At 36.9% G+C, this 15,020-nt stretch overlaps 1 protein-coding gene across 2 annotated transcripts in view; it reads right to left on the bottom strand.

Annotated features, from left to right (window-relative positions):
• Positions 1-426: 426 nt before the first annotated feature.
• Positions 427-15,020, bottom strand: part of LOC150076465 (uncharacterized) — a 215,988-nt gene continuing 201,394 nt past the window's right edge. For both annotated transcript variants that reach the window (XM_090387007.1, XM_090387006.1), the window contains exon 7: positions 427-1,362. In XM_090387007.1, the coding sequence (XP_090243133.1) occupies positions 1,339-1,362 (24 nt within the window). In that variant the 3' untranslated portion in view covers positions 427-1,338. The remainder of the gene's footprint in view (positions 1,363-15,020) is intronic.

The following is a 15,020-nucleotide window of genomic DNA, read 5'->3' as shown; positions in this document are numbered from 1 at the left end:
GCAATGAATTATTGTAATCCAGACACTTTTTACTGAAATGATTGCTGCTATACTTGTTTGAGCTCACAAAAAGCAGTAAGTATCATGCACATAATACTTCAAGACTGTACTAGTTATTCTTGGTTTATATCAACTTGAGAGAATTCTCATAAAAAAAAGTTAATTACTCCTATCTACAGAAAAACTAATTTCGTTTACAGATGCACAGGAAAAAAGGAAGTATAATACTTAATGTGGGCATGCCTAATAATGGAAACAAAGGACAGCAGAAGTGTGCAGAATTACACATTTTTCCATTAAGAAAATAAAATTACTCCATTTCAAACAGCTATTATAACAAAAACAGATTTAGGGATAAAAAATTTGTATAAAAAATGTTCTGCATTTATAAAAACTCTCAAGTAAATAAACACATAACACCATACAAAAATTATTTATGTTTCTATATTTATGTACATTAAATGGTAGGAAATAAATGACAATGGATACAAGCTACATACAAATTAAAGCATACATCAGTTTGAGGAAAAATTGGAAAGCATATACCGAGCTACTACTTAATTCAAAAAAAGACTAGTATTTTATAAATAAAAGACCATTTTCTAAAAATATGTTTATTCACAGAGAATAAAATATGTTATCACGATTTCAGTAAATCGTCGGGTGATGTTGTGTGCCACTGGGTGCAGAGTATTAGTAAAAATAATTCATTGTTTTGAATTATATCAGTGTTTCATTTACAGTAGTTCATTCACTGTCAAATTTGTAATCTCTGAAATAAAATATTTTAGATAATTTTAAACAGAAAGATCTTGTAGCAATACCTAAAAACTTAACAGATACACTAAAATAATGTGTATATGCTAAAGATAAATTTTATATACACATATAGCTTATGTATCTCTCTCTCTCTCTCTCTCTCTCTCTCTCTCTCTCAAGGTAAGCAATACCCCAATCTGCATACACCCAACTTCTGTGGCACTTTGTTGTGGAAAATCCTTGCTGATCCCAATAATGGGCTTTCAAAAAATTACCAAAATAAATCATATCTTATAGGAGAGGAGAGGTGCTGGAAATGAATACAAAAAACCTGATAGGCAACCACTTGTTTATCACATAAATATGGACATATCCAAACATGATGGGCCACTTAAGCCATGTTGTCAATTGTCATTACCCATAATATAGGCAAGTGAACAGAGAATGACAGCAGTTTTGCATGGAATGAAATGGTATGACTGACACCATATGTGTGTACATGTGTGTGTGTTAGTCTTGTTCATAATGTAGCACTTATTTTTTATTGTTTTGCTTTTTTATTAAAAAAGTTCCAAAATGCTACTTCTCAATGCTTCTTCTTTTCTGCAAGGGAACCAAAAAAAAAAATAAATATTTTTTGACTAAAGGAAATCAATAAAACACCTTCATAAAAGCTAATAAATTTAAAATTAACAACATTTTTATATAGTACATTAGTGAAATTATTCTATTTTTTTAAATGAGCCAAGGTTAACAGCCAGCCAATTTTTTAGTATCATGAAAAAAAATCTGAGCTTCATCTCAAAATATGAAAAGTAATGAACTCTACAAAATACTGTGCAATAATATTTACAACAGGAAAAAAAAAAAAAAAGGATTATGAAAATTCCTTTTCATGTAATATGGCTAAAACAAAATGTTTTATTTTTATAATTCTATCTTTATAAAATGCAAGCTTGTAGGAAATGCTAGCCCATCATGCAGACTGGAGCCTGTGGGTTTTGAAATAATAAATCCAACTAAGATACAGGCTAGCAAACGAGTGGGCACCATTAATTGAACTATGCTAAGTAGACATTTTATCACTTAACTTATTGGATTTTTGGTATATTTTCATTAGTTATTCACCTCTCAGTGAAACCTAAACACCAGAGTTTAAAACTTGCGCTTCAGACAATATAGCAGCAGAAATCCAAAGGCAGAAAGAAAGGTGCTGGTCTTACAGAAGGTAGCCATTGGCAGGAAAATAGGAAATATATTCATGGAATAGAATTAGGAAAATGGGAAATATATCTGGTGGATCAGACCAGGGCATGTCTGCAGGGGCAAAAAGTTAATGTTGTAGAGTAGCCAATTTTTAAGGGCACGAAAGATGATATTTTGTATACACATTAGCACCAATGATTTTTTAAGAATAAAGAAACCCGAGAATTTATTTAACAGGTATAGAAGAATGTTGAGAGTTAACATTAAATTTGTTAAGTGTCTATAATTCTGTGCAGACATGACAGGAGGGAGTAAGAGTCTTGTCACAATCAGTTTACCCCTGGAGAAAGTGTGTAAGGCTCACAGGGTAGAAAATGTTTCACGGCATGGTTGGTTCTTGTTATTTTTACAGGGATGGAACATGCTTAAACAGAAGAGATGCAAGAATATTTACTGATGCTATCAAGGCAGTTTTGGGTGGGTTAGAAACAATGCTGCAGTAGTAAAATTAGCAGAAGGTATACTCTGTGAATGTTATGCATGTAGAGAGTATACTGTGCTTATTAATCGAATTCGAGAAGGTATACGGCGTATACAGGCAATCCCTGTATAACATGGTACTTCTACAACATGGTTTTGCTCTAACACGATTGATAAATTGCGGAAATCCTCGCACAACACGGTACTTATATAACATGGTTTCGCTCTAACACGGTTTGAAAATCTCGCATAACAGTATTTTTGAGTTTTTGTGCTGGGAAAACCCTGCTATTATGATGTAATTTTCAATGTTTCCATTCCTTTTTGTGAATCCCTGCTGTTGACTTGCTAGTTATTATCGTCTTCGTGATATTTTTCTAAACACATTTCTAGAGCTCAGTACCATAAAGCAATAAAAACAATTTGCAGTTTCCGGTTTATTGGTCTTTTCGGCTAGTGTAATCAATTATAAATGGGTAGTAAACTATCTTCTTGCATTTGCTATAGTATCGATAGCTGAAATTCTGTGGGTTTTCACATTATTGTGGTGAAATGTGTTTCCCATTCCATGAAATATTCAATCATATAAAAAACATAAATTTTCAGAAACTCATTACTCCATATCGTGCTTGTTGTAACTTGTGTATGCCATGTTCTTTGTTATTAATTGTTTATCGTTTTTACTGTTTTATATTTTACAAAAAAAAAAAAAAAAAAAAAAAAAAAAAAAGCCATATAAAAATAACTGACTTCAAAGAGTACAGTTTGTAACTTTTAAAGAAAGCAGAAGGTACACAGAAATCTAGATGCTGCAGAAGAGATTGTGCTTAGCAGCGATGAAGAGGAAGAAAATTAAATAAACGTACATTATCTGATATATAATGTATCACAGTTTGTAAGATAAGACATTTGTTCAGTTATTACTATTATAAAAATTAAGTTTCCAATACTTATATATATATATATATAAAAAAAATGATTATTTTTGTTAGCTTTTGGAATGTAACCCCCCCGCCCCTTGTACTGGTTCTTAGTCCCGTATAACACTGTTTCGCACTACACAAGATTTTGTAGGAACCAAACTATCGTGTTATAAAACGGTTACCTGTGTGTGTGTGTGTGTGTGTGTGTGTGTGTACAGCAGGCCCTCGTTATAAAGCAGTTCGCTTTACGCTGATTTACTATAATGCTGTTCTTATATTATAACCCATATCTGATATGGGTTATAATATAATACTATAATATAATACTATAATACTGTCATAAATCACTATAATGCTCTTTTACAGATTGCGTTTTTGGCATATTTAATGAAATCGTTTCATTTGATGGAGTCGATGGCTTGAAAATGAATAGCAAAACAGCATTATAACGTTTCCCACGCTGACTTGAGAAATTTTCCCACTCAGTGAAAATTTTCTCGCACGCTAATTTAATTGCAATAGGGTGGCTTGTTACACAGTTCCGAGATCAACATTAAAAAAAAAAAAAAGATCAAGTATATTGTTGTAATATTTGCGCTATATGCATTTATCCGAAGTCTAGTCATCGTGTGTAACGGACAGTTTACTCAAACATTGTATCATAATTAATGCAACCAATGCAGTTATATTTTCGTAGAGTTAATAATGGCAGATAAGAATGAAAAAGCAACGTCTGGAGGCAGTACGAAGATTATAAGTGTAAGAAAAAGGCTGAATTTGAAAATTAAATTAGACGTGTTGAAGCAAATTGATTCCAGTCAACAACAAGTGAATGTGCCACATAATTTAAGACTGGTAAGTTTAACTGTAAGACCAATTATAAAAAATAAAGAATTAATTTTAGTAGTGGGAAAGACAGCGTTCCACTGTAAGAAACTAGGACTAGGCCAGCTATTAGGACTGAAATGGAGAGTAATTTTATTGAAGATAATATCCAATGCAGAATTCAGTTAAGTTAAATATTATAAAAAGAGAGAGAGAGCCTATATGATGATCTGAAGAAAACTCACCTAAAAAAAAAAAAAAATACGGAACCATTTAAAACTAGTAAGGGCTGGTTGAATAGATTTAAAATCCAGGGAGAAGCCACAAGTGCAGATCAAGGAGCCGAAACTATCAAAAAAGAAGTTAAAATTATTGAAGAGGGGTATTATGTGTTATAATTCTCAACAAGTTTTTAACATAGATGAAGCAGGACTTTTTTTGAAAACAAATATCTAAAAGAAGTTTCATATTGAAAGAAGAAAAAAACATGCCAGGTTTCAAAGCACCCAAGGATCGGTTGACTTTGTTGGGTGGTAACGCTACAGGGGATTTTAAATTAACCCCCCCCCCCTTTTAGTTTACCAGGAAGAGGTTCAAAATACAACCTCAAATTGACACATTTTTCATGATTTTAATTGGAACGAATTTTAAGTTTGATACGTAAGTAGTTACCACATAATTATATCCGTATGTAATGCAGAATATTTTATGTATTATAAATATTTGAATATTTTGACCGACATCTGTACATCTTTTCACTACCGTTTATTATTGCTTAGGAAATATCCTATGGCACCGGCCGCAACTCACAAATATGTTACCTTCCGGGAATGCGGCACTCACTTAGCGATCTGTTTTTCCGGAACAAATCATCCGCGTTAAGCGGGGGTCACCTACACACACAACCCCGGTCTAATTAGAAGCGTGTGGTACACACTGCTGCTCCTACCCACCTGGCTAAGGAGGCACCTGAAGGTATATGCTATTAACCTAAAAAATTCCTCTGGAATTTTTTAGGTTAATAGCATACTCTCCACTACAGCCCTGGTTGGAAAACTGCTAGCTTGGAGAACATAAACCAATAGTTTTACAGCATCTGTAGACAGATGAAATTGATTCTGGTGCTACTTCTATTGGGATACAAAGCAACCAAAAAAACAAGTTGTGTGTGGAATTACAAGGTCTGCTCGGGGCTCTCTCATTGGACAAACAATTACATGGGAAGTGTTAAAGTTAATATAAGTAGAAACAGATATATGTACTTGCTTGTACACTAATGCTAGGAGTATAGTTAATAAATCTAAGGAATCTGAAGTATTGGTTAGGTCAGCAGATGAATATTTTAGGGATATCAGAAACATGGTGCCACTCAGACATAACAGATGGAATTTGAATATGAATAATACAATATTTATATAAAGACCAGAAAGTGGTGAAGGAGTTATACTCTTGGTCAAGAAGCAAAGACTCTAAGGGTAGTACCATGCAGTTGACAGATTAGCATTAGCAGAGGCATACGATGCAAGAAAGCAAGCTTATACAGCATCAGAAAAAGAAAAAAAAAAACACCCCTTCCCACTTCATCCATCCATTTGCTCTAAACGTTTGTACAGTCCTTACTTGAATTTATTTACGCTATCAACCTCCACAATGACAGGTCATTCCAGCAATCAACTACCCACTGGCTAAAGGCAAATTTCCACACATCTATTCTACAACTGTCTTTCCTCAATTTCTGTTTATGCCCCCTTAGATTCATAATCTGAGCAAGAGGCAGAATTCCATTAGCATTGAGCCTGCTCAAACCATTCAAGACCTTATACACCTCAATCAGATCACCTTGCAGGTGCCTAGTTTCCAGATGCTGCAATTTGCAGAACTTAAGCCTTTCTTGATAAGAGCTTCTGTTCCCCTCATCAGTCTTGTTGCTCTTCTTTGTACTCATTCTAGCAACTCTAAATCCTTTCTAAAACAAGGCCTACAGACCTGCATCCATTACTCAAGGTGTGGCCCGACCATTGCTTTATACAAGGGGATAATCACTTCCTTATCCCTGCTAGCAAAATTCCTGTATATCAATGACAATACCCCATGACCTGCTCTGGCAGCCTGTCTGCACTGCTCAGAAAACTTCATATCTGACTGCACAATTCCCTCCCAGGTTTTTTTCATTCTCCACTATCCCGAGTGTAGTATCACACAGTTGGTACATTTCCCTGGGGTACAGCATACTGTTGAATCAGTCTGGTCTGACATAAGCATTGGATAAACCAAAACAAGAGTAGGAGTACACCGAATGGACAAAAATCATGGGATACCTACCTAGTAACAGGTAGGCCCACCTATAACGGCAGTCACATGGCAATCCATTGAGTCCACTAGTTCACAAAAGCGTTTCATGGGTATTTCCATCCATGCTTGCTGCACTGCTGTCCATAATTCCGTCGCATTCCTGGGTGGAGGACCCAAAGCTTGAACCTTTTCACAGCATCCCAAAAATGCTCCACAGGGTTCATGTCCGGTGAACTCAGAAACCACTCCATGGTGGTAAAATCTGTGGAATGCTCTTCAAGCCATGTTCTAGTCACCATGGCTCTGTGGGGAGGTGCACTGTACTGCTGGAAGAGTCCATTGCCCTCTGGGTGCCCAATGACCATGAAGGGATGCAGATGGTCCGCAAGGATGGACATGTAACCTGGACCGTTGAGAGATGCGTCTAGATGTACCAGAGGTCCCAACGCATGCCAGTTGAACGCGCCCCCAGACCATTACCAACCATCCACCTGCCTGAACAGTTCCTTGTTGACCTGATGGGTGCAGTTTCTGCCCGATACACACCCTCCGGTCTGTTCGAAATAACTGGAAACAGGACTCATCAGACCAGGAGAACCCTCTCCAATCATCCAAGGTCCAGTGCTGATGGTCTTTTGCTCAGTTTAAAAGTAGTCCTGTGTCATGGTGTTAGCAATGGAACTCTGGTGGGTCGCCAACTCCCATAACCTATTGCAGCTAATGATCCCCTGATGGTCTTGGTAGAGATTTTTCTTGCACCTCACTTGTTGAAGTCAGAAGTGATTTGTGCCACCATCACTCTCGGGTTGGCTGAAATAATGTGAGACAGACATTGACAACCACGTTTATCCACCACCTTTCTCCTCCTGCGATGAGATGTTATTCCAGAAATGGGGTAATTCCCGGTATACTCGATACTTTCAAACTGTGATAGTCTAATTTCTGTACCACCTCTGCGATAGTGACCCATGCTTTGGACACCCACTATCATTCCTCTTTCAAAGTCTGTTAACTCACAATGTTTATCCATACTGACATCAAATTATTGTCTTTGAGAATGCAGTGTACCTATATACCTGCCAAGTGGTGTGCTCGTCCACTAGTGAGGAGTGACAGCGTCGCATTGCCCAGGAATCAGGTATCCCATGAATTCTGTCCTGTCAACATATGCTATAGGCCAAATGACTGTGGTGAGTATAATGGGCTATGCAGGCCAACGGAGTGGGGGCAGTATATAATGTCTTATTATAGGGGACTAACTTTCCAGGTACTGATCAGAACTCAATACAGTACTGATCAATACAGTACTCAATACTGGTCACAAATACAGTAGCAGAACCTTTCTAGATTCATTAGATGATTCTACAGCAGCATATTAGATAAGCAAAAAGAGAAAGCAATACTTCTGATCTGATTATCAGTAGTGGCTCTTCATGCATTAAGAATATGCAGATAAAGGAACCACTAGGTGACAGTGATCAACTGATATTGATTATGTAAAGATGGTCTTAAACAGTTTTTAAATTCCTTTCAGTCAGACCAACTGCAAATTCTATACAGGAAGCATTCAGGGAAGCAATCATGGTAGCTACTAAGCCTTTCATACAATTAATATAGATACTGTTGCAATACAGATATAAACTGATGAGACTAGTGAGACGGTAGAAAAATGAATGGGACATTTATAAATTGTCACAGGACACAGAGAAACATAGAGAAAGTACAAACTAGTCTGCATTCAATTCATAAAACGGAGGGGGGGGGGGGTCGAGCAAGTTAAGTCAGATTAAGGAAAGTCTTTTGCTGGCATGGTGAAAAAAAAGTAGCGAAGAGTTCATGTTAACACTAGAAGGAAAGAAATGCACCACACTTATCCACTAAATATGAAAAACATAACTACTAATATTCCTGTTCTGTTTGCTGACAAACTGAATAAATATTCTGCATTAACATTTGCATATGAAGTGTTTACCAGAAGTATACCAACTTATAACAGGAAGCTAAATCACTTTGTGATAACTGAGGGGGAAGTGGAAGAGAAATTATTGAGGCTAAAATTAAATAAGGCAAGCAGACCTTTGGCCAAAATTGTGAGAGCATTCTTTGATTCAGGGAGATTTAATTATAGACTTGTAAGTTTCACTTTAGTTCCAGAAAAAACAATGTAGTCAGTGTTGATCACTGACTACATTGTTTTTTCTATAATGCGGGATCACCTTGACAGGAATACAGTTATACAGCAGCCACAGAATGGATGTGTAACGGGGAACCCTTATCTGAACAACCTGACTGGCTACTAAGACATAGTAACAAAGCAAGTGAAGCAAAAAATAATAATTTAATATCATGTGCCACATTTCAGCAAAACTTTTGACACTGTTCCACATGAAACAGCACTATACACATTGAAGCAGTGTGGAATTAGGGGTAAGTTATTGCTATGGATAAAGGGATGTTTGGGTGGGAAAAATAGAAAGTGGTTATTAATAGGCACTACGCTTCGTGGACTAATATTATTAGTGGAGTACCCCAAGGTTAAGTGCTAGTCTTTGTTTTCAGTATTTAGCATTAGTAGAGGCATTTGATGCAAGAAAGCAAGCTTATGCAGCATCAGCCAAAAAAATAAAAAAATAAATAAATAAAAAATAACCACTTCCACTTCACCCCTCTGTTCATTCGAAATACCTGTCCAGCTGAGCCTTAAACTTATTTAGGCTATCAACTTCCACGACAAGGGATGGAAGTCTGTTCCACCAACCAAACACCCGCTGGCTAAAGGCAAATTTCCGCATGTCTATCTGTCAACATCTGTCTTTGCTCAATTTGAATTTATGCCCTCTCAGGTAATTATTCTGAGCAAGAGGCAGAATCCCATCAGCATTGAGCATGCTCAAACCATTCAAGGCTTTATACACCTCTATCAGATCACCTCGCTGGTGCCTAGTCTCCAGACACTGTAATTTGCAAAACTTAAGCCTTACTTAAGATTACTTTCTTCGTAAGAGCACCCCTTTGTTCCATTCACTAATCTTGTTGCCCTTCTCTGTACTCGTTCCAGCGGCTCTACATCCTTCAGTACTCTAGGTGTGGCCCGACCATTGCCTTATACAAGGGAATAATCACCTCCTTGTCCCTGCTAGAAAAATTCCTACATATCATTGACAATACACCATGAGCTACTCTTGCAGCCCGTCTGCACTGCTCAGAGAACTTCATATCTGCCTGCACAACCACCCCCAGGTCCCTTTCATTCTCTACCACTGTCAGTTCATCAGTATTTATAAACAATACTGATGAACACATACGATATAATTTGATATGAAGGTTGGCAAGGTGGTTAATGATAGGTCAGATTGTGATGCTACAAGTCCTAGAAAAATTAGCAACATGGGCTAATTGCCTACAGTGGCAACTGCAGTTTAACAGAAAAAAACCAATGTACTGCAATCACAGTAGGCTGGAAAAAGAAAAAGACCTGAGGATAACTGTACAGACTGACATGAAGTTTTCTGGCAGTGTAAACAGGCCACTAGGAGTTCACGGGATTTTGTCAATGACATACAGGAATTTTGTCAGCAGGGGCAAGGAGGTGACTGTCTCATTTTATAAGGCAATGGTTAGGCTGCATCTTGAGTACTGCATACAGGTCTGGAAGACTCATTTTAGGAAATGATGTGGATCTCTGTTAGAACAGATGTAGGAAAAAAAGCAACAAGATAACTGGAAATTAGGCACCAGCAAGTACACCTGACTGAAGGGTTAAGGCCTTAAACGGATTGAGGAAATTAAATGTGGATGGCATCCTAATGGTGGTTGAACAGAGGAACACAGATGAGAAGAGAAAGCTATTTGTCTTTCTCTCAGGTATAATGGGCATTTGACAATGAGATGTTTTTCTATGAGCTCGGTTTGACACTTGCTGCACAGTGGAGGAACCTGTGTGAGTAGATAGCTATGAGTAAGGTGAGTATGCCCAATCTGTAATCTAGCAAGTATGACTTCTGTATTCCTATTCTCTCTTATCCTTTCTCATCATTCTCATCATTTTCTGATCATTCTCATCCTGTAACAATTTATTCTTTGTGCTACTGCCACCAAATGAATAACTTTTTTTTTTTTTTTTTAAACTGGTCAAGTTTTTGTAATCAATGTAAGGCATCTGTATGTCTGATGATATGAGACTGGAATTCTTGGCAGCAAAGTCTGCTGCTTGTTCATTTCTTGTAATTCCAGCATGCCTAAGTATACAACAGAAGATTATTTTTAAGCTATTTTTATGAAGCTACATTAACTTTATTCAAATTTGTTGTAGTAAAGGATGACTGGAAGGTAGTTTGCACTGAAGAGTGGATACCGGTATGCCGTACCTTGCATTTGTCAATGTTAAACTTCAATTCCAATTTCTCAGTCGATCTGCCTAACTTTCTTAGAGCTTGTTGCAGTAACGTACAATGATTACTCATTAACCAGCCTACCAACCTTTTTATCATCTGTAAATTTAGACATTAAGTCTGGTGTATCTCAATATTATTATTACAGAAAACAACGTGCCCATCACTAAACCCTGAAGAATTCCAACACTAGTCCATGAAGAGTAGTGTCCATTAACACATTGAATGCTGACCACGAGTTAATTCATACTTGGCGATCTGGCCCAGGACGCCGACCACGAGTAACTCAGAGTGGTATGACTTGCCTTTCAGGCATAGCTACGAGTGTATTTGTAGCAAATATGTGCAGCTGATGGATAGTTGGCTTCTGGGATAAGAATGAAAAATCAACCACGGCATCGGAAAACAGAATTTATTCACAAAAAGAAAATTGTTAGCTTCTCTCAGCGCACTGGACAATAATGGCGTGTTCCGTGGCGTTTTTTTATTTCTCATACATACTTGACACGGCTTAGTCGGGCGTGGTTTTTTTTTTAGTTGGTGGTATAGCCCACTGAAATTCTAAATAATCAATTTTGCATTCAGACCTAATCTTCTTTGAAACGTTTAGAATTTTTTCTCCAATCAAAGATTCAATGTAACTTTTCCGTCAAGTTACGGGTTCCACTATAAAATGTCTGAAATTCAGAGAAACCCGTGTATGCATTATGCATATATATTTCTATAATATGTAATGCAGTTTTTTTCAGACATCTGATGGTTTTTCTTAGTGCTGAATAATACGAGAGCATTTGATCCGATTGATCTATGAACCAGGACCGTACGACTTGTCAAAAAGCTCTTCAAATTCTGAGTCACTCATATTAGCACAGAGCTCAAGCTCTTCTTCGGTCAGTGGTCTCTTCTTATCCATGTTTTAGGTTCTTTTTAGTACGTAACAAAGTACTAAATACAACGTACATGGCAAAGTATGTGTCGCTGCAGCAGATTTACGCACAGCACAGATTCATATACAGAGAATTCTGCCAGTTACAACACATCTAATTTAATCAAGTTAACTCGTAGTTGGCTGCTGCGAAGAATTTTCTATTACATACACCAACTACGAGATAATTCACGAGGCTTCTTTTTTTTTTTTTTACAACAATAAGCTTTTTTTTAATGAGTTTTGGTGATGGATATATATATATTATAATTTGGGTTTTGAATAATTTAACATGCCTAATTCAAATTGGCACCAGAGACCAGTTTACACAAATCAGCCTTGGCAGTCAACGTGTTAATAACCACTCTGTCTTCTCCCACACAATCACCCCTTTTCCTATAGCAAAAACTTGCCCTTAATGCCACACTGCTACATTTTGTACAGTAGTCTTTTATGGGCAACAGTATCAAAAGCTTTACTGAAATCCAAGTATATTTCAAAATTATTTTTTGTATCCAGTTCCTTTGTGACTGCATCATCGTATACAACCAAATTGGTCAGACAAGATTTCCCCTTAAATCCATGCTGTGTCTGAAGTATAAATGCAGTCAAGTCTAGATAGTCCTGCATTCCTTCTTTAAACCAGTAGTTCCATTATTTTCCCTGAAACAGACGTTAAGCTAATAGGTTTGTAATTACTCCTGTCACCCTTTGATCCCTCTTTGTGAGTTGGGGATATATTCACACATCTCCAACCATAGAGACTCTCCTGAATCCAAATATGTTCTCATAATTACGGCTTAAGGTTTACCTCCTTTGCTGCCTCCCTTAATATAATATGATAGATCAAATCCATCCCAGGTGCTTTTTTTTTTTTTTTTTTTTAAATCAAGCTTCAACAATTTCTCTTCCATCTTCCAGTTAGTTATCACAAAATTATTTCGTTCCCTTTTAGAATTTGATGAACATCTGCCATTCCTCTCTCTAAGGAACTCCTCATGCACAAATGTAGATGCAGAATATCTATTCATAAACCTGAGCATGATCATGACCAGTTAAACCATGATATCAAGTGAACCAATGTGTTCAAATCTTCCTTCTACAAGTAAAGTTAATGTCTTTGCTGCTTCTCATAACCGATTTAGCTTGCCAAACCTCCTTTGTGACTTGATTACAAACTTATTTATAAATACCATAGGCTTCTGTGTCATCTGTTAAGTTATATGCATCCCGCAATTTTCTTCTCTGTCAGAGGCTTCATCATTTCATCTGACATCCATTTAGGTTTGAGCCTGGAATAGTATTTCCTGGTTGGTATGAAAAACCAAGGATGCAGTTTCTATGATTACTTCTGAATGTATCTCATTTAGACTTTGCTGTTGGTAACATAATCAGATGATCTCACTGTACAGATTTTAAAAACTGTCTGAGACCACTATAGTCATCACTATGAAAAAGCAACCTTTCCCTTGACCCTTAACAGTATTTATATCTTTAAGTAAATCCCACATCAGCACATTGTGATCAATGCTAACCCAGCGTATCTTTTACCCACAGATTGTTAATGCAGGAAGAATCACTGCTGCTAATCAGATCAAGGGTATTGCTTCCCCTTGTTACTTCCCTAACATGCTGTAATAAAAAAGGGTCATTCAATAAATCCACAAATGTCTTGTGAGTTTGAGTGACTGACCCACAAGTTCTAGTAACTATTTGAAAAGTTAAAATCCTGCATTATAAGACATTCTGATTTACTGGCCCACTCCGTTATTCTGTACAGTTGTTTGTTATAGTCAATTAGGCCTATAACACTATCCAAATCTCATTTTTGTTTTCCCAGTGCTTATATCACACCAAACTGACTCAACATTGCACTGGCTGCCCATGTAAATTTGGATGCACTGCCTTTGATTTTGTGCACTTCTTAACTAAGAGTATAACCGTATAATCACGGTTTTTCTGTATTCCTACAGAAAAGTATGAAATGGCCATTTTCATCGACTTGGAGAGCACTCTTCACTCACATTGGCAGGAAAGCACCTTCAGGTCATTTTGACAGGCAAACTGTAACAGGTACTTGTACCGTGTGATTAGATCATACTTTGATAATAATGGACAAATTAAGGTAATGCCACAACATCTTGTTTACTCTAGATTTATTTCCAGAGGGTGCCCTCAAGACTGTCCTCGGGCCTCTATTTTGGAACTGTGTTCTAGATCGATGGTTAATGCGGGAACATCAAAATTGTACTAAAATTGCTTGTTCCCTGCATTCCAGGTATTTCATGGTTGGTCAAACAGAAGAAGAGAAATATTTCAGGAGAGTGAGCAACACATGTAAAGGTGAAAGTCAAACTTCTTTCCTTTCAGAGGATTATGATACTTGTTCTTATTACTGCTTGGTTTGGTTTGGTTTTATTGGTGCATCAGCTACTAAGGCTATAATGCGCGAAGACCAGGTCACATAAAAAATTTTAAACTTTAAGTGACCTAATTAGTTAGGTCACTATGTCAAAATGTATAACAAATGTATAAAAGAAAAATGTAAATTTTATATACAAGCAAAAATATTTATTGATTTTAAAAAGCTAAAAACAGCAGACACATTGTCATTGTCAGATAAAATCTGACTGAGTGTATATGGCTCAGTCAGATGATTAAAAGCGGTAAAACGGATATTGCTAAAATCTGGACAATCAATTAAAATGTGTCTCATGGATAAAATTGTGCCACAGGACTCACACATAGGAGGGTCATCAGCCCTCAGCAAAAACGAATGAGTCAAATGACTATGTCCTATGCGGGTCCGGGCAAGAACAACTTCCTCCTTACAATTCCTGCGCAGACTAGACTGCCACGGTTCAATTACAGGCTTTATTTGATATAATTTATTCGTAGTCTGTCTATTCCACGAATCCTGCCATTGGGAGTATATCTTTTGATTTATTATTTGCCTGTAGTCTGTATAGGGGACTGACAGGCAGCGATTATTATTGGGAATTGCTGATTTGGCTGCGGTGTCACAAAATCATTTCCCTTAATCCCAATGTGGCTCGGAATCCAGCAGAAGCGGATATCATATTCACGTTCACGGAGAAAGTGAATCTTCTGCTGAATGCTAGACAGAACTGGATGAGAATTATATCTCACAGTTATTAAAGCCTGCTACACGCTGAGAGAGTCGGAATATAAAATGAACAGTTGGTATTGGCATTCACT

Source organism: Mastigoproctus giganteus, chromosome 13, assembly GCF_048544385.1.
Source record: "Mastigoproctus giganteus isolate SK-2022 chromosome 13, ASM4854438v1, whole genome shotgun sequence".
Lineage (NCBI taxonomy): Eukaryota > Metazoa > Arthropoda > Arachnida > Uropygi > Thelyphonidae > Mastigoproctus > Mastigoproctus giganteus.
This window is presented reverse-complemented; position numbering and strand designations above follow the sequence as displayed.